Source organism: Hyla sarda, chromosome 3, assembly GCF_029499605.1.
Source record: "Hyla sarda isolate aHylSar1 chromosome 3, aHylSar1.hap1, whole genome shotgun sequence".
Lineage (NCBI taxonomy): Eukaryota > Metazoa > Chordata > Amphibia > Anura > Hylidae > Hyla > Hyla sarda.
In genome coordinates, this window is record NC_079191.1 from 365,082,292 (window position 1) to 365,107,343 (window position 25,052).

General features: G+C 40.9%; 1 protein-coding gene across 4 annotated transcripts in view; it reads left to right on the top strand.

The window, feature by feature from the left end:
* FANCL (FA complementation group L) overlaps nucleotides 1–25,052 on the top strand; it is a 193,038-nt gene that overhangs the window by 110,489 nt on the left and 57,497 nt on the right. For all 4 annotated transcript variants that reach the window (XM_056567714.1, XM_056567712.1, XM_056567713.1 and 1 more), the window contains exon 7: nucleotides 9,194–9,262. In XM_056567714.1, coding sequence (XP_056423689.1) covers nucleotides 9,194–9,262 — 69 coding nt within the window. The remainder of the gene's footprint in view (nucleotides 1–9,193; nucleotides 9,263–25,052) is intronic.

The window sequence follows — 25,052 nt, forward strand, 5'->3', positions numbered from 1 at the left end:
AAATCACCCCCCTTTTCCCATTTTTTTTTTTTTTAAATAATGTAATGAAAAATAATCATATGTGATACTGCCACGTGTGTAAATGTACAAACTGTTATAAAATAAGGTTAGCTAAACTGCACGGTCAAAGTCTAAAAGTGTGCTTTTTTTGGTCACTTTATATACCATAAAAAAAACTAATAAAAGCGATCAAAAAGTCCCATGAAAACAAAATGGTACGATATAAACTACAGACCATGGCACAAAAAATAAGCTTTCATAATACCCCGTATGCAGAAAAATAAAAAAGTTATAGGGGTAAGAAGATGACAATTTTAAACATACACATTTTTGTGCATGTAGATTTAATTTTTTTAAAGTAGTAAAATAAAACAAGACTTACATATATTGGGTATTCCTGTAACCGTATGGACCTACAGAATAAAGATATGGTGTCAATTTCATCGAAAATTGCTCTGTGTAGAAAAAGAAGCCCCCAAAAATTACAAAATGGCTTTTTTTTTTTTTCAATTTCACTGCACAAATATATATATTTTTGGTTTTTCAGTAGATTTTGTTAGTTAATGATTGATTTAATTAGAAAGTATAATTGGTGGCGCAAAAAACAAGCCCTTATATGGGTCTGTAGGTGCAAAATTGAATGCGTTATGATTTTTAGAAAGAGAGGAGGAAAAAACGAAAGTATAAAAACTAAAATTGGCTGTGTCCTTAACCCCTTAAGGACCAGGCCCATTTTGGCCTTAAGGACCAGGGCGTTTTTTGCATATCTGACCATTGTCACTTTAAGTATTAATAACTCTGGGATGCTTTTATCTTTCATTCTGATTCCGAGATTGTTTTTTCGTGACATATTCTTCTTTATGTTAGTGGTAAAATTTCATCGATACTTGCATAATTTCTTGGTGAAAAATTCCCAAATTTGATGAAAAAATTGAAAATTTTGCATTTCTTTAAAACTTTGAAGCTCTCTGCTTATCAGGAAAATAGACATTCCAAATAAATGATATATTGATTCACATATACAATATGTCTACTTTGTTTGTATCATAAACTTGACGTTTTTACTTTTTGAAGACATTAGAGGCCTTCAAAGTTTAGCAGCAATTTCCAATTTCTTACGAAAATTTCAAAATCAGAATTATTTAGGGACCAGTTCAGTTTGAATTGAATTTGAGGGTCTTTATGTTTGAAATACCCCATAATGGACCCCATTATGAAAACTGCACCCCTCAAAGTATTCAAAATTACATTCAGAAAGTTTGTTAACCCTTTAGGTGTTTCACAGGAATAGCAGCAAGGTGGAGGAGAAAATTTAAGATCTTTATTTTTTACACTAACATGTTCTTGTAGACCCATTTTTTCTTTTCATTTGTACAAGAGGTAAAAGGAGAAAAAGCCACCAAAATGTGTAACCTAATTGGTATCGAGTAAGGAAATACCTCATATGAGGATGTGAAGTGCTCTGTGGATGCATTAGAGGGCTCAGAAGGGAAGGAGCGACATTGGGCTTTTGGAGAGTGAATTTTGCTGAAATGGTTTTTGGGGGGCATGTCACATTTAGGAAGCCCCCTTGGTGCCAGAACAGCAAAAAAAGACCACATGGCACACTATTTGGGAATTGGCATGCCTCAAGGAACGTAAGAATGGGTATAGTGAGCCTTAACACCCCACACGTGATTGGCAAATTTTTGCTAAAGTTGGATGTGAAAATGAATTTTTTTTTTTCACAAAAATGCTGTGTTACCCCAAATGTTTCATTTTCACAAGGGGTAATAGAAGAAAATGCCCCATATGGAAATACCCCATATGTGGATATAAAGTGCTCTGCGGGCGCACTACAGTGCTCCGAAGAGAAGGAGCATCGCTGAGCTTTTGGAGAGAGAATTTGGTTGGAATAGAAGTCAGGAGCCATGTGCGTTCACAAAGCCCCCATGATACCAGAACATTGGACGCCCCCCCCTCCCCCCCCCCCCCCACATGATCCTATTTTGGAAACTACACCCCTCACGGAATGTAACAAGAGGCACAGTGAGCATTTACACCCCACTGGCGTTTGACAGATCTTTGGAACAGTGGGCTGTGCAAATAAAAAATTGTATTTTTCATATTCATGGACCACTGTTCAAAAAATCTGTCAGACACCTGTGGGGAGTAAATGCTCACTGCACCCCTGATTACTTTCCATGAGGAGTGTAGTTTCCAAAATGGGGTCACATGTAGGGAGGGGGGGGGTATACTGTTCTGGCACCATGGGGGCTTTGTAAACGCACATGGCTTTAAATTCTAGCCAAATTCTCTCCAAAATCAAATTTAGCTTCTTCCCTTCTGAGCCCTGTAGTGCGCCCGCAGAGCACTTAACATCCATATAGGGGGTGTTTCCTTACTCAGAAGAAATGGTGTTTCAAATTTTGGGGGGCTTTTTTTCATTAGCCCTTGTGAAAAAGAACAATTTGGGGTAACACCAGCATTTTAGTGAAAAATCAAATTTTTCATTTTCACATCCAACTTTAATGAAAATTTGTCAAACACCTTACGTGAGGGGTGTTGTTTCCAAAATGGGGTCACATGTTGGTGTTTTTTTTTTTTTTTTGCATTTATGTCAGAACTGCTGTAACTATCAGCCACCCCTTTGCAAATCATCAATTTAGGCCTCAAATGTACATGGTGCGTTCTCACTCCTGAGCCATGTTGTGCGCCCGCAGAACACTTTACTTCCACATGTGGGGTATTTCCGTACTCATCGAGAAATTATTTAAACATTTTTTTGTTTCTTTTTTTCTTCCGTTTACCTCTTGAGAAAATGAAAAGTATGGGGCAACACCAGCATGTTCGTGTAAAAATTTTTTTTTTTTTACACTAACATGCTGGTGTAGACCTCAACTTTTCCTTTTCATAAGGGGTAAAAGGAGAAAACGCCCCCAAAATTTGTAACACAATTTCTCCCGAATAGGTAAAAACCCTTGCCTTGAAATACGACAGGGCTCCAAAGTGAGAGAGCGCCATGCGCATTTGAGGCCTAAATTAGGGATTTGCATTGGGACAGACCCGGATGTAAGCATTACACTTGCAGGGATGTGGGAATCCTATCGCCCGGCGCCCGGGACAAGTAGTTTTGGGCGCCGGGCAGGTGAATTTTTCATAGATTTAGTCCTGTATCGGGCTAGCAGGGACAGACAGACTTCGGAAATCTCACCTCACACCGGCGCTCAGGGTGTATGGAGGGGGCGGCGGCCCCCAGCTGATTTCAGTAGCCGGGGGGTGCTGCTCAGAGAACCCACCCCGTGCCCCAGTCTGTCCTCCTTCACACACAGAAATCCTCCCCGTGCAGTGCAGTGCAGTGTGTCCTCCTCACACATAGCAGTCATTATGGAGGTGAAGAAGCTGTGCACAGACTCCTCTCTCGCCCCCCCTGCTCTGTGTTTTCCCCGTGCAAACTTGCAGCCTCTCCATGGTAGATGAGGTCCTGTGTGTACAGAGCAGGGGGAGGGGGATGGAGCTGTGTGGGGGAGGGAGGGGCTGTGTATCGAGCTGTGTTCGTCCTCGCTCTCCCCCTGCTTCTTGTGTAATGTAGAGCGGAGGGTGTGAAGCTCAGGTGAGGAGGCCGAGCATGCAGGCGGCTGGAAGGGTGGTTGTATATGTATGTAATGTATAATTAGGGGGGATGTATCAGCGGCGGGTGTATGTATGATGTGTGCATATGTATGGTGTATATGTATGGTTTGGGTGTATGTGTGATGTGTGTATGATGTCTGTGTGTGATGTGTGTATGTGTATGATGTCTGTGTATGTATGATGTGTGTATGATGTCTGTGTATGTGTGTATGTAATGTATGATGGGAAGCAGCGGTGGGTGTATGTATGATGTGTGTGTATGTATGATGTATGTAATGTAAAATATAGGGGGCAGTGGCCGGTGTATGTATATGTATGATGTGTCTATGTATGATGTATGTATATACTGTATAATATAGGGGGCAGTGGCCAGTGTATGTATGTATGATGTGTCTATGTATTATGTATGTAATGTATAATATAGGGGGCAGTGGCCGGAGTATGTATATGGGTATGTATGATGATGTGTCTGTATGTATGATGTATGTATGTAATGTATAATATAGGGGGCAGTGGCCGGTGTATGTATGATGATGTGTCTGTATGTATGATGTATGTATGTATGTATGTATGTATTGTATAATATAGGGGGCAGTGGCCCGGTGTATGTATATGTGTATGTATGATGTGTGAATGCATGTATGTTTTGTTCAGGGGCGGACTGACAAGTGCTGCCGCCAGTTGTGCCATCTAATTTTTTTAAATTTTTTTTTTTAGGGTCTTCTGGCCACCCACACTAAATTGCACCCCCAGAATCCTGCCGCTTCATACTCACCCGCCGACCAAGAGCCCCACGGATGCACGCAAACATGCCCAAACCAAAACTACAACTCCCAGCATGTTGCACCATAACCTAAACTGTAGAACTATAAAGTGTAACATGCTGGAAGTTGTAGTTTTGGTTCGGGTAGCTGCAGAGCCATAGGCTGTATCAGGGCATGCTGGGTGTTGTAGTTACTAACTGTAATTCCCTCTATTCCTTGACACAGCCTATGGCTCTGCAGCTGACACAAACCAAAACTACAACTCCCAGCATGTTACACAATAACCTTAACTGAACTACTATACAGTGCAACATGCTGCAACACCCACACAACCATAGGCTGTATCAGGGCATGCTGGGTGTTGTAGTTATCTAGTAACTAAATGCAACTTCCAGCATTTTCTGACACTTAAATTAGAGTAAATAAAATGCACCATATAAACTGGAGAAGCAGAACCCCCCCCCCCCCCCCCCCGCAACACAGCGGCATTCACTGTTATCCAATCAAAAGACACTGTGTATAAGTCCCTATGAAGACTGAAAAAGTGATTACAATATTTTTAAAAGGTCGTATATATGTGAATAAGCCCCTTTCCTAATAAAAGTTCCGATAAAAACTACAGATCATGTCACACAAGATTACCCTCGTCCCTGTATATGGAAAAATTGGAGTTATAGGGGCCCGATGGGGGGGGGGCTTGCCTCGGGTGTAAAAGGATCTAGCTACAGCTCTCCCGCCGCTAATAGCCTGGGATGCTGCGATCGCCGTGGCCGCTATTAAACCATTAGATCACCGCTGTCTAAGTTGACAACAGTGTCTAAAGGAATCTTATATCCATCCCTGGTGGTCTAGTGGGGCGGATTTTGCTATTTTGGTTGACCTTCATTAATCTACCAGGACAAGTGGATTTTCTTGAGGGACAAGTAGATTGTGTTCCACTTTAGTCCCTTGGACAAGTAGTTTTTTTTCAAATTTCCACACCCCTGCACTTGCCTGCACTGCCAAATTACGCTACGGCAGTGTTTCCCAAACAGGGTGCCTCCAACTGTTGCAAAACTCCCAGCATGCCTGGACAGTCAACGGCTGTCCGGCAATACTGGAAGTTGTTGTTTTGCAACAGCTGGAGGCTCCGTTTTGGAAACAGTGCTGTACAAGACATTTTTCCTTTTTATTTTTTAGTTGGGGGGATCACTGTAAGGAGGTGTAGTGTTTTACTTTTTATTTTGTGTAGTGTAGTGTTTGTAGAGTACATGTGCAAAACTACAACTCCCAGCATGCACTGACAGACGTGCATGCTGGGAGTTGTAGTTTTGCCACAGCTGGAGGCACAATGGTGGGGAAACACCATTATTTACTTACAGACTAATTCAGGTTACAGATGAATTCTGTGTTTCCCCACCAGTGTGCCTCCATCTGTTGCAATACTACAACTCCCAGCATGCCTAGACTGTCCAGGCATGCTGGGAGTTGTAGTTTGGCAGCATCTGAAGGGCCAAATATTGCAGACCTACAGCTCCCAGCATGACTGACAGCTGAAGGGCAAGCTGAGAGTTGTAGTTATGCAACAGCTGGAAGGGGCACAGTTTGGAACCCAGTCTAGTGGTCTCCAAACTGTGTCCCCCCAGATGTTGCAATACTACAATTCCCAGCAAGCCCAGAATGTCTAGGCATGCTAAGAGTTGTAGCTCGGCAACATCTAAAGTTGTAGATGTTGCAGAACTACAACGCCCTGCATGCCTGACTGTCTGGGCATGCTGGGAATTGTAGTTTTGTAACATCTGGAGGAACACAGTTTGGTAACCACTGCCCCTCCAAGTGTTGCAAAACTACAACTACCAGCATGACCAGACTGCCCAGGCATGCTGGGATTTGTAGTTCTGCAGCATCTGAAGGGCCAGATGTTACAGAACTACAACTCCCAACATGCCTTTGGCTGTCTGGGCCTGCTGAGAGTAGTAGTTTTGCAACATCTGGAGTACCACAGTTTGTCTGCACAGTGGTCTCCAAACTGTGGACCTCCAGATGTTGCAAAACTACAACTCCTAGCATGCCCAAACAGCCAAAGGCTTTCTGGGCATGCTGAGAGTTGTAGTTCTGATAACGTTTACAAGGCTGCAGTGGAGATCACTCACCAACTATCTTCACTGCCATCTCCGCCGACACTGCACCGCAACCATCACAGCCACACGCAGCTCCTGATCACAGCCACATGCAGCTCCTGATCACAGCCGCCCCGCCACTGATCACAGCCGCCCCGCCACTGATCACAGCCGCCCCGCCGCAGCCCCTGATAGCTGGTAAGCAGCCCTGCCGACCCCGGAACCCGGCTATCAACTTTAAAACCCCTTAACGACCGCCGACGTATATTTACGTCCCTGGCCGTAACTGAAGCCGGGAACTGGGGCTAATAGCGCACGGCAGCGAACCCTTTAGAAGTGGCGTCCAAAGTTGAACGCCGTGTCTAAAACTAAAGTAAAACCTTCCTGGTGTCTACACCAGCTGCTCAGTGGAGCTGATCGGGACCACCGCAGTGAAAGTGCGGTGTCCCGATCAGCTAGTTCGCGAGAAGAGGGTCACTCACCTTCCTCCAGTGCGACCGATCGGCGATTGATAGCTCCAAGCCTGAGATTCAGGCTTGAGCAATCGACCGCCGATAACACTGATCAATGCAAAGCTATGGCTTTGCAATGAACAGTGCTGGCAATCAGTGTATGCAATATAATAGTCCACTATGGGGGATTTAACCCTTTCCCTAATAAAAGTCCAAATCACCCCCCTTTTCCCATTTAACAAAAAAAATAAACATGTAAATAAAAATAAATATAAACATATGTGGTATCGCCGTGTGCGTAAATGTCTGAACTATAAAAGAAAAAATATAATTAATTAAACCGCAGGGTCAATGGCGTACGCGCTTAAAAATTCCAACGTCCAAAATAGTGTATTTTTGGTCACTTTTTATATCATGAAAAAATGAATAAAAAGCGATCAAAAAGACAGATCAATAAAAAAAAATGGTACCGCAAAAAAATTCAGATCACGGTGGCAAACAAAATGAGCCCTCATACCGCCCCATACGCAGAAAAATAAAAAAGTTATAGGGGTCAGAAGATGACAATTTGAAACGTATAAATTTTCCTGCATGTAGTTATGATTTTTTCCAGAAGTATGACAAAATCCAACCTATATAAGTAGGGTATCATTTTAATTGTATGGACCTACAGAATAAAGATTAGGTGCAATTTTTACCAAAAAAAGTACTGCATAGAAACGGAAGCCCCTAAAGGTTACAAAATGGCGTTTTTTCTTAAATTTTGCCTTACAATGATTTTTTTTTCCATTTCGCCATAGATTTTTGGATAAAATGACTGATGTCACTGCAAAGTAGAATTGGTGCAAAAACAGAAAAAACGCTTGGTCCTTAAGGGGTTAAAGGGGTATTCCAGGAGAAAAAAATTCCAGATCAACTGGCTCCAGAAAGTTAACCAGATTTATAAAGTACTTATATTAAATTAATCATTCCAATAATTATCAGCTGCTGCAGTTGAGTTCTTTTCTGTCTAGAAACAGTGCTCTCTGCTGACATCTCTGCTTGTCTCGGGAACTGCACAGGGTAGAAGAGGTTTGCTATGGGAATTTGCTTCTACTCTAGACAGTTCCCGAGACAGGTGTCATCGGAGAGCACTTAGACAGAAAATAACAACTCAACTTCAGCAGCTCTGAAAGGATTGAAAGTACTGAAAGGATTAAGATTTTTTTAATAGAAGTAATTTGCAAATCTGTTTACCTTTCAAGAGCCAGTTGATATATATCAACAAGTTTTTCCTGGATAACCTCTTTAAGAAGGAATCATTAGATTCTTCATACAGATCAATGCAGTTTGCTTGAACTCCATTGAACTGTAGGATCTGTGCTCATTTGGTGGAGCTTGCTCCAGGCAGACTCAATCAAAGGCAGATCCACGGCAGCTGATCACGCTGTGGGGGGTGGCGGGGGGGGGGGGGGGGGGTAGATCCACCCCACTAGACAACCAGGAGCCATTTGAATGTACCTTTTTAGATGCTGTGGTCAGCTTTTACAGTGGAGATCTAAAGGGTTAATAGCCGGTTGTGTTGAATGCTGCATGCCAGCTATTAGCGTCGGCCCCCAGCTCTGCTTGCCCGGAGCAGGGCTAAATGTCAGAAAAATGTACCTTCCCGATCCCTGTCCTGGGTGTCAGGCAATGGGATTTCCACATTCCTGGATGGTATTGTTGTGAATTTCATCTGCATACTTGCACAGGTACAATTCACAGAGGATTGCTGTTTCAGGGAGATAAATATGATTTATCTACTCTCATCCACATAATGCAGATTTTTACTATGTGGAAATATGAGCATATTATGAATTTTTGAAATCTATACCTTAATCTATACCTATAATCTATACTTGTTTTATTGAAGATTTGAGTTTTACTGTAGATTTCTCCGGTTCTAATGTGTGGAATCCACAGCAAAATCTGCATCAGGTCGTTAACAGTTGATTTGCCCTGACCGATGATGTAAATGAGCCAACAGAGAGGCCCTTCTCTGACGTAGACAATCCTATAGACTTGCATTGCAAGTCCATCCAAGTCATGTGAAACAGCTGGAAGAGAACATACTAAACTCGTTCCTCTTCCAGCTCGTTCTTTTGATCATTCGGGGTCTGAATGCTCAGACATCAACTGATTAAACTTTCTATAAAATATTAAACATTTTTTTTTCTATATGACCAGTAATTTACTGCTTATATTTTTGAATTAACTTGTTCCATTTTACTTTTTGTTCCTGCTATAGTACCCGTATAAAGCTCCAGATTGTTGTGTAGACTTGCCAGTTGCATTTTCCATCTCATGGACACCACAGGTATGTAATGCATGTAGATAGCACATTTTCTGCTTTCCTTCATTAGGTGGGTGGTTGTTAGCTATTTCTAGATAGGGCTGCTATTATTTGTAGCTTTTGTGTTGTATTGAGGTAGAAGATTAACTTTGCAGGCATTATATTCTAACATATTTTATTGGCTAGTAAACAATACAGATTGTGCATCTAAAATAAGAAAGTACCGTAATAATAATAATAAAAAAATATCTTTACTTCTATGCTGCATCCTGAATCCACCCTTTCGCAGCCAAGGACATAATACATTCTGAGGTTAATAGCTTGCTGCAAGTAGAGTATTAGGACTTTAACTTAGATCTTGTTATTACAGCCCCTAATCTTACCATTAAAATTATACTAAGTTCATGATACAAAAAATATTGAAGGTGCAGTTTTTGGGAAGTAGTATAAGTTTGCTTCCTGAGTGTTTCTCTGTAAGGGAGGGACGAAACTGCACGTGATATCAGGAAGTAAAATCACAGTATGCTACTATCTTCTCTACCCTTGTGCAGCCTCCAATAACCTCAAGGTGGCAGAGGTTTTTACCCTTTACCATTTAGGAATTATATATACCCTCTGATCTGCCACATTTATGGGGTCTAATATAAAAAAAATTCTTAAATCCATTTTTATTGAAAGTTTAACAATAATACAAAAGTACTAAATTGCACAAAAAAAGGGAACACAAAATAAAATAATTACAAGTGAATACATTATCACAGACCATAACATAACCTGGTAGTCGACCCTGCAAAATCGACTGTAGGCCAGGGCAATCAGCTGCTTTAAAGGGGTTACCGCTAGAAAAAAAAATTTCAAATCAACTGGTTCCAGAAAGCTAAACAGATTTGTAAATTACTTCAATATAAAAAATCTTAATCCTTCCAGTACTTATCAGCTGCTGTATGCTGCAGAGGAATTTGTATAGTTCTATTCTTTCTGACCACAGTGCTCTCTGCTGACACTACTTTCCAAGTCAGGAACTGTCCAGAGCAGGAGAGGTTTGCAATGGGAATTTGTTCCTGCTCTGTACAGCAGTTAAGTACTGGAAGGATTAATATTTTTTAAATAGCAATTTACAAATCTGTTAAACTTTTTGGCACTAGTTGATTAAAAGAAAAAAAATAATGGTTCACTCCAAGGGAGAAAGTAAGTGCCATCAAAGGCCAAGAGGCCCTAACCAGTTGGCGAGAGAGACTGAGAAAAAATTAATGACAACATAACTGGAGAGAGTGACACAAACCCAAAACATAAGAACCGTATACTATAAGCAAGGCCTTGTAGGTCGGAGAAGACACAAGAAGTAAAAAAGAAGAAAAGAAATAACAGAAACCAGAGAGGGGAACGGGAGGAAAAATGTGAGAGGTTTTGGGAGGGGAAATGCAACTCATAAAACTGCAGGATTAGCAAAGAGGCCCAGCCAGACTATAAGATTATCACACTTGTGACCACCAATCTAGTGGAGCCAATGCACAAATACAGTATATACCCCAACATCTCAGCCCTGCGAGATTCCATGCAAAACAAAAACCCAAGTTCCTCCGCTCTCTCCCAAACAGTATGAACCACATTATATTTCCAGTAACATGGTATCACTGTTCAGGCAGCTGTCAAGAAATGTCTGAGCAAACCCATCTTAATAGACTTCAGCTGACTGGGTAAAAGAGACTGCAAGGCTATGTTTGGAGAGGAAGCCAGGATAGAACCTGTAATCTGGGAGTATATAATAAAAACTGCTTTCCGGAACAGCACCCAACAGCCCAACCAGACAGGTAACATAATACTGATCTCCATCCTGCAACACCAACAAAGCTCCAATGTGTCATGATAGAATGAGTGCAGCAACTGGGGATACCTATAACAATGGGTCAATATCTTAACATTTTCGCCTGGCCATAGCACGCTATAGGCATTTTGTAAGAAGAAAAGTTTTTTGCCAATCTGCCTACAGAGGGAAACCCCCAAAACAAGCTACCAGGCCTGCACAAACGGAAGGACACAGTCCCCGTTCGATCCCAAAAGGATAGAGTAGAGCTGGTTGACAAGCATTAACTTCCAGTAGGCTTCCAGCTGAGTATATTCTAACCAAGACAGTAAAGGAAAGCAGAAACGAACTGCTCCTGCAGACCAGACCCATCTAGACACCTTCAGAAGCAGACTGCACAAGAAAAGACTCCCTACCTATTGTACTGCAGTCAGGAACATCTGGTCATCAAACTAAGAATTCTTAATGCCCTGACGTCGGGAGAGGGCATAGACTGGAAGAAGTCGGCCCCAAGACTGGATGAAGTCGGCCCCAGAAAATGATGGGTCAGAAGGGGAAGTAAAGCTGACACGTCCTATGGACTGGGAATGGCCGCTGCAGAAAGCGCAGTGAAAGGGGCACCAAGGAATTTTCTAAACCCACTGACTGTTTATGCTGAGTACTGTGGAATATGTCCACCAACCTCACCAACATGGATGCCTTGATAGAAGGCAATATTACCTATAATGGAAAGGAGAGGGGACAGGGGGCACCCTTGACAGGTGTCATTGGAAATAAGGAAGGAAGCAAAGAAAATTTTGTTAACACAAACCCGTGCAGAGGGGCTATCATAAAGAGCAAGAATCCGACCTAGCATTACCTTACCAACACCAAGTTGGTAAATGACCGACCGCAAAAAGATCAATTGACCGGTTAAAATGCCTTTTCCACCAAGACTAAGAACATAGGAGTTTGGGACTTGCAGGCATGGAAAAGTAAGAGTAGCATCTTATTTGTGTTGTACTGGCCTCCCTACACAATACATACCCCACCTAAACAGAGTGGATAACAGTAGGAAGAGAAAGTTATCAGCAAAAGTGACCAGGTCGTACTATTTGTGTAAGATAGCCGTGGATTGAGAGGTTTTGCCAGGGAAGCCCCAGTTTGACCATGGAATCAAGTAGATTTTTGGTCAAGCAACAATCTCAATTGGATCCAAGCCTCAATAAAGTACAGTAGGACAGTAGGATCAAGGGACCTCCTATGTTCTGAGTGATGATCTGAGTAAGTAATTTTTGAGCCTTGAAAGCACTCTACCGCTTCAGGGATGGAACCTTGCAGCATAACCCCCGCCCCCCCAATCTCCCGAACCATACACTTAAGGGCCTCCAATTGGAAAGGCAGGGAATAGGAATCCTCTGTGTGTTGGGAGGATGGGAGAAGTAGCTAAAATAGATGAAGCCACCTACCTGTATGTTATAGCGTTGGTTGCGATTTTCTGCATAATCTTATCCAAAAGGACCTCCAGCTGTGCAAGTGAATATCCAATTGTTGTTGTTGGCTGGACTGACAGGTCTGAAGATCAGCAGTAGATAACTTCAAGTTATGTACTGAAGAAGGAAGAACTGCCTCCATCCTTGTCACTTTTCCTTCCATATCAGTTCTAGGAATGACTACCATCTAGGACTGCAAGGACAGGAGCCCTGGACCCATGAGGGAAACAGAGGACAGCTGGAGAAGCAGTAACCCTAAAGAGAAAAGCCCTGAGACAGTGTAGCTGCAGAAGCAACGGGACCACAAGATGAGACTGCAAGGGAAAGGTTCTCCACCATGTTGGAGCGTGGGGAGAGCTGCTTGGCAAGAGAGGAGGCAGATAGGAATTGCTGGATGCCGGTCTGTGTGTGGCTAGAAGTGGGTGTAAGTTTTATTTTTATGCCCGGGACCACCTAGAAAGCGTTCTCACTCATATGAGCTGATGGAGTGATGAGTCAATAGTGTGGCAGCTCTTAGAGCAGACATCTGTGCAGTGTCACAACCAGGCCATGCCCCCGGTCTAATATTTTTGTGATGTCAACTTTTAAGATCCCTCCACAGGTGTTCAATGGGATTTAGATTGCTGGCCACTTCAGACCTCTCCAGTGCTTTGTTGCCATCCATTTCTGGGTGCTTTTTGACAAATGTTTGGAACCTCCACCATATTTCACTGTAGGTACTGTGTTCTCTTCTTTGCAGGCCTCATTCCATTTTTGGTAAACAGTAGAATCATGTGATTTACCAAAAAGCTCTATCTTGGTCTCATCTGTCCACGAGACGTTTTCCCAGAAGGATTTTGCCTTACTCAAGTTCATTTTGGCAAAATGTAGTCTTGCTTTTTTATGTCTGTGCGTCAGCAGTGGGGTCCTCCTGGGTCTTCTGCCATAGCGTTTCTTTTTATTTATATGTCGACGGATAGTTCGTGCTGACACTGATGCTCCTTTAGCCTGCAGGACAGCTTGAATATATTTGTAACTTGTTTGGGGCTGCTTATCCACCATCCGAACTATCCTGCGTTGACACCTTTCATCAATTTTTCTCTTCCGTACATGCCCAGGGAGATTAGCTACAGTGCCATGGGTTGCAAACTTCTTGATAATGTTGTGCACTGTGGACAAAGCAAAATCTAGATCTCTGGAGATGGACTTGTAACCTTGAGATTTTTGATATTTTTCCACAATTTTGGTTCCCAATTCCTCAGACAGTTCTCTTCTCCTCCTTCTGTTGTCCATGCTTAGTGTGGAACATGCAATGCAAAGACTAGGTGAACTTCTCACCTTTTTATCTGCTTTCAGTGATTTCATGTGATTGTTATATTGCCCAGACCTGTTACTTGCCCCTGGTGAGTTTAAAGGAGCATCACATGCTTGACACAATCTTATTTTTCCACAATTTTGAAAGGGTGCCAATAATTTTGTCCAGCACATTTTTGGAGTTTGGTGTGACATTATGTGTCCAATTTGCATTTTTTTCGTCCATTTTTTTGGGTTTAGTTCCAATACACACACAGTGAATAAACATGTGTATAGCAAAACATGTGTTACTGCAATCCTCTTCTGTGAGAAATACTTCATTTTCTAGAAAAATGTTAGGGGTGCCAACACTTACTGCCATGACTGTGTGTGTCATGTGTGTGTGTATATAAATATGTCAGATGGAAAATGTCAAAGTGCTTAGATTTTTTGAAATTTAATCTCTAACACATAAGGGTTTGGGATAAAATAATATCAAGGTATCAAAAAGGGGATCATGCCTCCGAGACAACTAGTTTTTATGGGAAACATGTCCACTGATTGCTTTCTTTTGATCTCTCCAGTACATATAACTCGCCTGCTACCATTCAATAAAATATAATAAAATATTTATATGAAAACATGAGGGTTTACTCAATGCTGAATATTACATTTCTTGATCAAAAGCAATACTCAGATGTCTTCTGCCTACGACACTATACAGCATATGGTAGTAATACAATACAGGATAGCTGAGAAGAACATACAGTGTATGTAGACGTAAGGATTATATTGTGTTATACACAGAAAACATTTTCCCTGCACTTCACTGCAGCGAGTGGCCTAATGAAGTTCCCAAGGCCCTGCCAACGTAGGACTACTTGCACAGGGTCTCCTAATGGAGTAGTCTGATTTCAATACATTTGTATTTGTTTTACACTAAAGTGCACTAAAAAAAATCCCAAAAGAAAATTAAAATCATATAGGAGAGAAAAATAATTAACATTATTAGTGTCACAGCATTTAGATATGTCCAGACTATTAAAATCTAGTTATATTTATCATGCACAGTAAATGCAATCAGAGTGAAAAAAACATCCATGTCAGAACTGCTGTTTTTTGGTCACCTGGCCTCCCTAAAAACATGGATTAGAGCGGACGAGTGGAGTAGCAATGATACATTTAACCCCTTAGAACCAAGCCCATTTTTGCCTTAAAGGGGTACTCCACCCCTAGACATCTTATAAGATGTCTGATTGCGGGGGTCCCGCCGCTGGGAACCCCCGTGATCTCTCCTGCAGCACCCAGTGTCATCTGCTATACGGAGCAAATTTCGCTCCATGCCTGATGACGAGCGATACAGATTTAACCTTATAGTTCGGACATTTACGCATGCAGCGATACCACATGATTATGTTTATTTTTTATTACAAAAAATAAGGGGGGTGATTCAAAGTTTTATTAGGGAGGTTTTTTTTTTACACTTTTTACTGTTTTTTTTTTTTTTTAGTTCCCACAAGGGGCTTTCACATGCAATCTTGCGATTTCATACACCATTTTAATGCTTGGCCAGAGTTTCAGAGCACCAATCGGACGGCGAGGAGGTAGATAAGGGCCCTTCCACCGTCCACTCATCTAATCGAAGGACATAGCACCGATCAGTGTTAATGGTCATCTTCTGCACTGCTCTGCTCGATCGCAGACAAGAGCAGAATACCCGTGGAAGGCAGAGAAGGCAGGTGCGGGGACCTCCGTCTGCCATTCTGGATGATCGGATTGATGCAGCAGCGCTGCGGGTGATCTGATCATCCATTTTAGTGTTGTCAATGCTGCAGATGCTGTGATCTGTATTGATCACGGCATCTGAGGGGTTAATGGCAGACATCCGCGCGATCACAGATGTCGGCCATTACCACCGGGTCCCTGGCTGCTATCAGCAGACGGGACCTGCCGCGCATGATTCGGGCATCGCTCCGATGCTCGCGGTAATATATAAGACGTAAATGTAAGTCATGGTGCGTTAAGTACCACCTCACCAGGACGTACATTTATGTCCTGCGTCGTTAAGAAGAAGAGGAATATTAGCAGAACAGAAGTACAGATCTGATAACAATAAGCGCTGTTGTTATCAGAGTCAACCGCACTGCAAACCTATACCAATAATTTAATCTTCCTCATACTGATGAAAGTCATAACTAAGGGAGGAGATAACTGTGTGTACTACTGGCAAACTGCCCAGACCTGGTCATGCCCCTAAAATCAAGAAAATAACATATAGCTGTGTACCATAGAAGGGACTCTTGGGCTTAAAGGGGTACTTGATGGAAAACAATTTGAAAAAGTTTTCAAATCAACTGGTGAGCTCATGTATACTACAGAGGAAGTTGTATAGTTGTATTCAGTCTGACCACAGTGCTCTCTGCTGACACCTCTGTCCATGTCAGGAACTGTCCAGAGTAGGAGCAAATCCCCATAGCAAACCTCTCCTGCTGTGGACAGTTCCTGGCACAGACAGAGGTGTCAGCAGAGAGCACTGTGGTCAGACTGGAAAGAACTACATAACTTTCTCTGTATACAGTATACAGCAGTTAAGTACTTGAAGAATTATGATTTTAAAATATAAATAATTTGCAAATGTGTTTAATGTTTCAGAACCGGTTGATTTAAAAACATTTTTTTCGACCGGAGTACCCCTTTAATAACAGCTGTGAGATCACCTATACCACTTGTTAGGGTAAATCATGCAGGTTTTAAAAAACCTTTTGAGATGACTGGTATGCTTTAAATATCCTCCAGAGTCCCCAGTGTATTATGGGATCCCTATCTGCTTCTTGTGATAGAGGCAAGGGAGAGCATTTCATTGGATACACTGGACTTCACTGGCAGAGTCAGGCAGTTGTATACCTCTGCAGCTTTGCACTTTAAACATGGAGAGACATAAAATGAATATATAATAATTATATAATCCTGTCATTTAGTGGAAGTCCTTCACACACAGCAGACATTTGGTTTACACAGGAAAGCAAGCTCTAGACTGGGGATCAGACTGGCATCACATGACATAATTGCCATAATAAAAATGTTCAAACTTTAGAGAAGCAACTATGCTTGGATCAAACAACCTGCACTTCTCGAATACTGCTGGAGTGTCAATGTTATGTGTCCAAACAGAAATCTTTTGGAGGAGCCGGACTATTTGTTTTGACTTGTCCAAACAGAAAAAAGATACTCCAGCGCGATCTCCAAATAAAATACAAACATTTTTTTGATGATCTGAAGATTAAAAAATGTGTCCTACCAGAGAGATAAAATGTTACTGAACGCTCAGTAAAAGTTTACATTTCATTTGAAACCTGTTGGATATTAGTCAAATGTACTAGTTACTACTGACAGTGACCGATTACAGCCAAATCTAGCCAATCAATAGGTGTTGTATTACTAAATGAATTCAGTGATACAGTATAGTAGGGATCGACCGATATCGGTTTTTTAGGGCCGATACCGATAATCGGTGCAGGTTAGGGACGATAGCCGATAACTTATACCGATATTCCTGTATAAGTTATCGGTTATTTAACCCCCTGGGACACCGCTGCAGATCATTGATTTAAAGCGGGCGCTTTAAATCAATGATCTGCAGTGGCTTTTGCGGGGCCATAGGTCGCCACCGCCACCACCCGCTTCTCTCCCCTACCTGTCAGGGTGGTCCGGGCCATCCATTCTTCCTTCCTGTAGTGTCCAGGGGCGTTCCGGGTGAAGAGTGAACCGGTCCGGGCTGTCCTTCTTCTCCGGCGGTCATCTTCTCCACTCCGGGCAGGCTCCGGCCTAGTACGCTGCATAGACGCCGCTGCGCAGTGACGCCCGTGCGCAGCGACGCACCTGACGTCACGGCGTAGCGGCATCTATGCAGTGTACTAGGCCGGAGCCTGCCCGGTGTGGAGAAGAGGACCCCCAGAGAAGGACAGCCCGGACCGGTTCACTCTTCACCCGGAACGCCCCCGGACACTACAGGAAGGATGGATGGCCCGGACCACCCCCATTACGGGTAAGTTCAATTTTTTTATTGACTCGGAGGGTGGGGGAGGGGCCCGACCGGTATAGTGGTATGGGCAAAAATCCATACCGGTATACCACCCAGCATCACGGTGGGGGGTGCGACGCGGTGTGGTGGGTCGGGGGTGCGGTGCGGAGGGACAGGGGGGTGGCGGTCGCAGTGCGGTGCGGGGGGCGGGCCATTTTGGCTTATCGGCAAGGTAATTGCAGATACCGATAATGCCCAAAATCGTGATTATCGGACGATAATATCGGCCATACCGATAATCGGTCGATCCCTAGTAAATATATACTGGTATTTCCCCTGCAAATGTCCTTTTCTAAAGTTTCTGTCAACAGTCTGTGTCCCATTAGTTGTCTCCAGCAAGGGATCAGATTGATTGACAGATTGTGGTGGCCATTTTTGTTGATCTTGTCGTGATATAAGCCCCAAATATGAATCACTATTTTTAATATAACATGGCAATATGATCCACCATTTTGTGTATCTTTTCAGAAGGCCTAAAATGGAGTACCATTGATTGAAAATGCACAGACATTTCCTGAATGTCTGTAAATGGGTATCTCTTCAAATAGACATGTAAATAAGCCAGACAAATAAGCCAAACATTGTTTTTTTGGTAGGTTCCTTACCAAACAATGACAAGAGTCTTGGGAGAAAGCCTTCACAGCTTAACAGTGTTAGTCGAGATGTGAAGACAATGGCTCTCATATGTATTGAGCTAAGTGATACTGGGGAGTTATATGATCCAATTGTCCATGAAGAGAAGTCAGTCAACATGACTAGTTTCAGCCAGGTGAACTAAAAAGGCTAAAATATAATTTCTTCTTATAAAGCATTCTCATAATGTGATCCTTATAGCATGAATCTCGCCCTATCATACTGTATTGATGTATTTGGCAATATATATATATATATATATATATATTAAAACTGATAAATAGTAGCATTATAACTTTTAGTATGATTGTGTATACAGCTATATAGCTAAATGCTGTATTCAGAGGTCTAATCATATAATTGGTGTTGCCTGATGGATTAATTCATGATTATTAATCTCAGGAATAATATAGCGACTATGAAAAATATAGTAGCCATGATATAAATATATATCTATCACTTATGGTGAATTTAATCATACTGGCTATAATTAATGTTTAGCTGTGATGTCATGAGCTTAGACATGTGACTTGCCCTGATCTCCATATACACACCCACCAATCACCATTGGATGATTTCATATTTGTTGGGGAGGATCTTTTAGATAGGGGACAAGTTAAAAAGCTGGTGTGAGACAGACACACATGCAGATCCAAACACCGACAGAGAGACAGCCATACAGACAGAGGGACCCATCCTCTTCAGAAAGGCTACCTGAAGGGGCGGAGCCATGAAGAGTCAGGGAGAAATACTTTAGTCCATAAGCCCATTTCTTCCCTACTCACTGGTTATGACTAAAGGCGATTCCATGGGATCCAGGCAGCCATCTTTCTTTTATCCAGAAGTGCTCTTGGTAAGATACACTGGTTTCTTATTTGACTAAGTTACCTCATTTTATGGACAGTTATGTCATGTTTATGAGCAGACCGGCTTATTACATTTATTTATATATATATATATATATATATATATATATATATATATATATATCTCACAGAAAAGAAAACGTCCGGCACTCGAGAAGATGCAGGTAAAACTTGTCAATGGCTTTATTCACACGCTTAGGCAGGACACAATCTGACGCGTTTCGCACACTCAGGTGCTTAGTCGTAGATAGACATACACTCAATAATGCAGGTTAAAATACACATGAGTTTGGTCACATGACCACATGAATCTTAATTAAAAACAGTTGGTTACAAAACATGGCATTGGGAATCATGATCACATTTAATCGTTCGGAGAGAGTTCCCACAAGGATGCAAACAATGCGGCTTTAAACTTCACATTTAAGTAACATTTAAATTTCAATCTTGAATGGTCTAAAGGCTAATCTACCAATACTACCGATATTCATATTGATTTAGAGGTACATATTTACCGAAATAAGCAATTTAAACTATATCTACACATCAAGATCCGAGATATTTTTATATATAAATCGATAACCGCATGATGTGCATCACACCGTGTGAACATCCCCCTATAATTTGCGACAATTCAAAATTTATTATGTGCACCGATATTCATATTGATTTAGAGGTACATATTTACCGAAATAAGCAATTTAAACTATATCTACATATCAAGATCCGAGATATTTTTATATGTAAATCGATAACCGCATGATGTGCATCACACCGTGTGAACATCCCCCTATAATTTGCGACAATTCAAAATTTATTATATGTGCACAAGAAACGAAGAATGCATATTAGACCGGGGACTAAACATACGTGATTAATAGTAAATTGTATACATCCACCATATTTTCTTATTCAATTTATGCACACGTTAACATTAAATCCAATCTTTTATTTAATCCTCGCGGGAATCTTGTTCCCAAGAGGAACATCCAATGTGCCTCTCTATTGTATAATTTCTTTCTGAGATCGCCTCCCCTAGGTCCTAAGGTGACTTTTTCTACCCCCAATACTCGTAAATGGGTAGTGTCCCCTGAATGGGACTCTCTAAAGTGACGTGACAGCATGGACATGTTTGTCAAACTACTTTTAGCATCCGTAATATGTTTCCTAAACCTCACTTTTAATGAATTACCCGAGCATCCTACATATTGCAAATTACACGCAATACATGTGGCTACATATATAATGGATTTAGTATTACAATTGATATATTGGTGTATATTGTATGTCCTATTTGTTGTGCAAGACGTTACAGTATTTGAATTTACCATGTGTGTACATGTGATGCATCTGGTATGACCACATTTGCGATTACCTATATTCCTCAACCAGTCCCGATCCTTTACACTTTCCTTTTGACTAATAAATAGACTGGGTGAGACTCTGGTTCCAATAGTGGGGCCTCTCCTGGACACAATAGAAATACCTTCTGATAATAAGTCTCTTAATATTGGGTCTGTTTCTAATACCGGAATATATCTATTTATTATTTTCTTAATCTGTCCAAATTGAGTACTGTATGAGGTCACGAAAAATGGTGGTCTATCTTTACTCGAATTTACATTTTCATCAGAATAGAAGGGACTCATATAAGGTTGGAGACAAATTAGCCAAAAATACAATCGAAAATGAAAATGTAAATTCGAGTAAAGATAGACCACCATTTTTCGTGACCTCATACAGTACTCAATTTGGACAGATTAAGAAAATAATAAATAGATATATTCCGGTATTAGAAACAGACCCAATATTAAGAGACTTATTATCAGAAGGTATTTCTATTGTGTCCAGGAGAGGCCCCACTATTGGAACCAGAGTCTCACCCAGTCTATTTATTAGTCAAAAGGAAAGTGTAAAGGATCGGGACTGGTTGAGGAATATAGGTAATCGCAAATGTGGTCATACCAGATGCATCACATGTACACACATGGTAAATTCAAATACTGTAACGTCTTGCACAACAAATAGGACATACAATATACACCAATATATCAATTGTAATACTAAATCCATTATATATGTAGCCACATGTATTGCTTGTAATTTGCAGTATGTAGGATGCTCGGGTAATACATTAAAAGTGAGGTTTAGGAAACATATTACGGATGCTAAAAGTAGTTTGACAAACATGTCCATGCTGTCACGTCACTTTAGAGAGTCCCATTCAGGGGACACTACCCATTTACGAGTATTGGGGGTAGAAAAAGTCACCTTAGGACCTAGGGGAGGCGATCTCAGAAAGAAATTATACAATAGAGAGGCACATTGGATGTTCCTCTTGGGAACAAGATTCCCGCAAGGATTAAATAAAGGATTGGATTTAATGTTAACGTGTGCATAAATTGATTAAGTAAATATAGTGGATGTATACAATTTACTATTAATCACGTATGTTTAGTCCCCGGTCTAATATGCATTCTTCGTTTCTTGTGCACATATAATAAATTTTGAATTGTCGCAAATTATAGGGGGATGTTCACACGGTGTGATGCACATCATGCGGTTATCGATTTACATATAAAAATATCTCGGATCTTGATATGTAGATATAGTTTAAATTGCTTATTTCGGTAAATATGTACCTCTAAATCAATATGAATATCGGTGCACATAATAAATTTTGAATTGTCGCAAATTATAGGGGGATGTTCACACGGTGTGATGCACATCATGCGGTTATCGATTTATATATAAAAATATCTCGGATCTTGATGTGTAGATATAGTTTAAATTGCTTATTTCGGTAAATATGTACCTCTAAATCAATATGAATATCGGTAGTATTGGTAGATTAGCCTTTAGACCATTCAAGATTGAAATTTAAATGTTACTTAAATGTGAAGTTTAAAGCCGCATTGTTTGCATCCTTGTGGGAACTCTCTCCGAACGATTAAATGTGATCATGATTCCCAATGCCATGTTTTGTAACCAACTGTTTTTAATTAAGATTCATGTGGTCATGTGACCAAACTCATGTGTATTTTAACCTGCATTATTGAGTGTATGTCTATCTACGACTAAGCACCTGAGTGTGCGAAACGCGTCAGATTGTGTCCTGCCTAAGCGTGTGAATAAAGCCATTGACAAGTTTTACCTGCATCTTCTCGAGTGCCGGACGTTTTCTTTTCTGTGAGACTTCTACTAAGCCGGGAGCGGTACCGGTGTCCGCAGCACGAGATAGTGCAGCAAACGCAAGAGTGGTGAGCAGCCTGACCTTATCTGCAACATATATATATATATATATATATATATATATATATATATATATATATATTCTCCATTGGGAGATGGTAACCGTAGTGTATAAGCCCCCCCCCCTTCTACTGCAGATGAACGGGGCGTCTTATGGGGGTTAATGCGATAATCATATTGCATATATAGCATAGTCTGTTGCGATCCCACTCTACTTATATACATGACATAATAATAATTACCACGAGAAAACTTAATTTAAGTTTTTCTAATAAATAGTATATTTTAAGTACTGTATCTTACCAAGGAAAAGCTGTGGTTAGGACTGGGCGGGGTTTATTCCCTTTTTCTATATCTAGAGATAATGAGGGACATTTCTCAATGTTTGCTTATGTATTCTTTTTTTTAGTAATTTTTTCCTTACTTTTTTTTGCTTATGTGTGACTTATTTATCAACTGGTTTCATCCTGTTGATAATTTTCTTTCACGTAAGCAATTTTTCCTTTTTTACTTTGGTAGTAGCGTTTTCTGCTCCATGTTTGAGCTGGAGTAAATTTAGTCAAATTTAAACCCTGTTGTGACTTTTTTTTTTGTGCAGTTGCGACTGTCGCAGTTAATAAATACCTGACTACCCGTAGTCCATTTTAAAATTACTACGTAGTTAATTTTTGGAAAACTTGCTTTTCTTGGTTTCCAGTCAAAATGTTGCACGAAAAATCGCGTAGTCGCAGTTGCGACAATTATAGTAAAGAAAACCTGACTAAACCCGTCGATAAATGTCCATAAATATGCCCATAGGATATCATATAATGTGATAAACTCTACACATAGTAATATACTGATATCTGAACTAACCCACTTCTGTGACCAGGTTTAATGTTGTTATTTAACTTACTAATACAACATAGTTTAAATCCGACAATAGGTCATTGCTATTTTATTTATATCTTTTTATTGATATCATGGTCTGTTTTTATTACTCTCCTTAATGTTAATCAACTGTAACAAATAAATGTACTTATTTTTATAATAACTGTTATTTTATTATATTGCAAAAGTTACTTTACCACTACTATAGAACTCATATCTGGGAAAATAGTCGGGCCCAGATATGGTGAATTGCATTGTTTGTATATTTTTGGCAATTCATAACGGTCATAATATTTTTCATATTTTTGTTGACCATAATTAATAATTCATAAATGAGTTATTAACCCCCGACAATCTTTTATCCTGTGTGAATCTATAGAGGTTGCGCAGTAATAAAGACTCAGAGGCGATGAGATATTCCCTAATTGCAACCTACTACTCCTTTCCATCCAAATGGAGGAGTAAACCCAAAAGAATGACGCTACTAACCCCTTAAGGACACATGACGTACTGGAACGTCATGTGTCCGCTCCTGATCTATAATGCGGGGCCACGGTGTGGCCCCGCGTCATAGCAGGTCGGGCCCGGCCTCTAACAATGGCTGGGACCCGTGGCTAATAGCGCGCGGCATTGATCGCTGTGCCGCGCGCTATTAACCCTTTAGACGCGGCGTTCAAAGTTGAACGCCGCATCTAAAGTGAAACTGAAACCATGCCGGTTAGCTCAGTTGGCTGTTCGGGATAGCCGCGGCGAAATTGCGGCATCCCGAACAGCTTACAGGACAGCAGGAGGGTCCCTACCTGCCTCCTCGCTGTCCGATCGCCGAATGACTGCTCAGTGCCTGAGATCCAGGCATGAGCAGTCAAGTGGCAGAATCATCGATCACTGGTTTCTTATGAGAAACCAGTGATCAATGATAAAGATCAGTGAGTCAGTGTTATAGGTCCTTATGGGAGCTATAACACTGCAAAAAAAAGTGAAAAAAAAATTGTGAATAAATATAATTTAACTCCTCCCCTATTAAGTTTGAATCACCCCCCTTTAAAAAAAAAAAAAAAACACAGTGTAAATAAAAATAAACATATATGGTATCGCCGCGTGCGGAAATGTCCGAATTATAAAAATATATCCTTAATTAAACCACACGGTCAATGGCGTGCGCGCCAAAAAATTCAATAAGTTCTATCAATGCAAAAGTGGTACCGTTAAAAACTTCAGATCACGGCGCAAAAAATGAGCCCTCATACCGCCCCATTCACGGAAAAATAAAAAAGTTATAGGGGTCAGAAATGACAATTTTAAACGTATTAATTTTCCTGCATGTAGTTATGATTTTTTCCAGAAGTATGACAAAATCAAACCTATATAAGTAGGGTATCATTTTAACCGTATGGACCTACAGAATAAATATCAGGTGTCATTTTTACTGAAAAATGTACTGCGTAGAGACGGAAGCCCCCAAAAGTTACAAAACAGCGTTTTTTTTTCCAATTTTGTCACACAATGATTTTTTTTTCCGTTTCACCGTAGATTTTTGGGCACAATGACTAACGTCATTACAAAG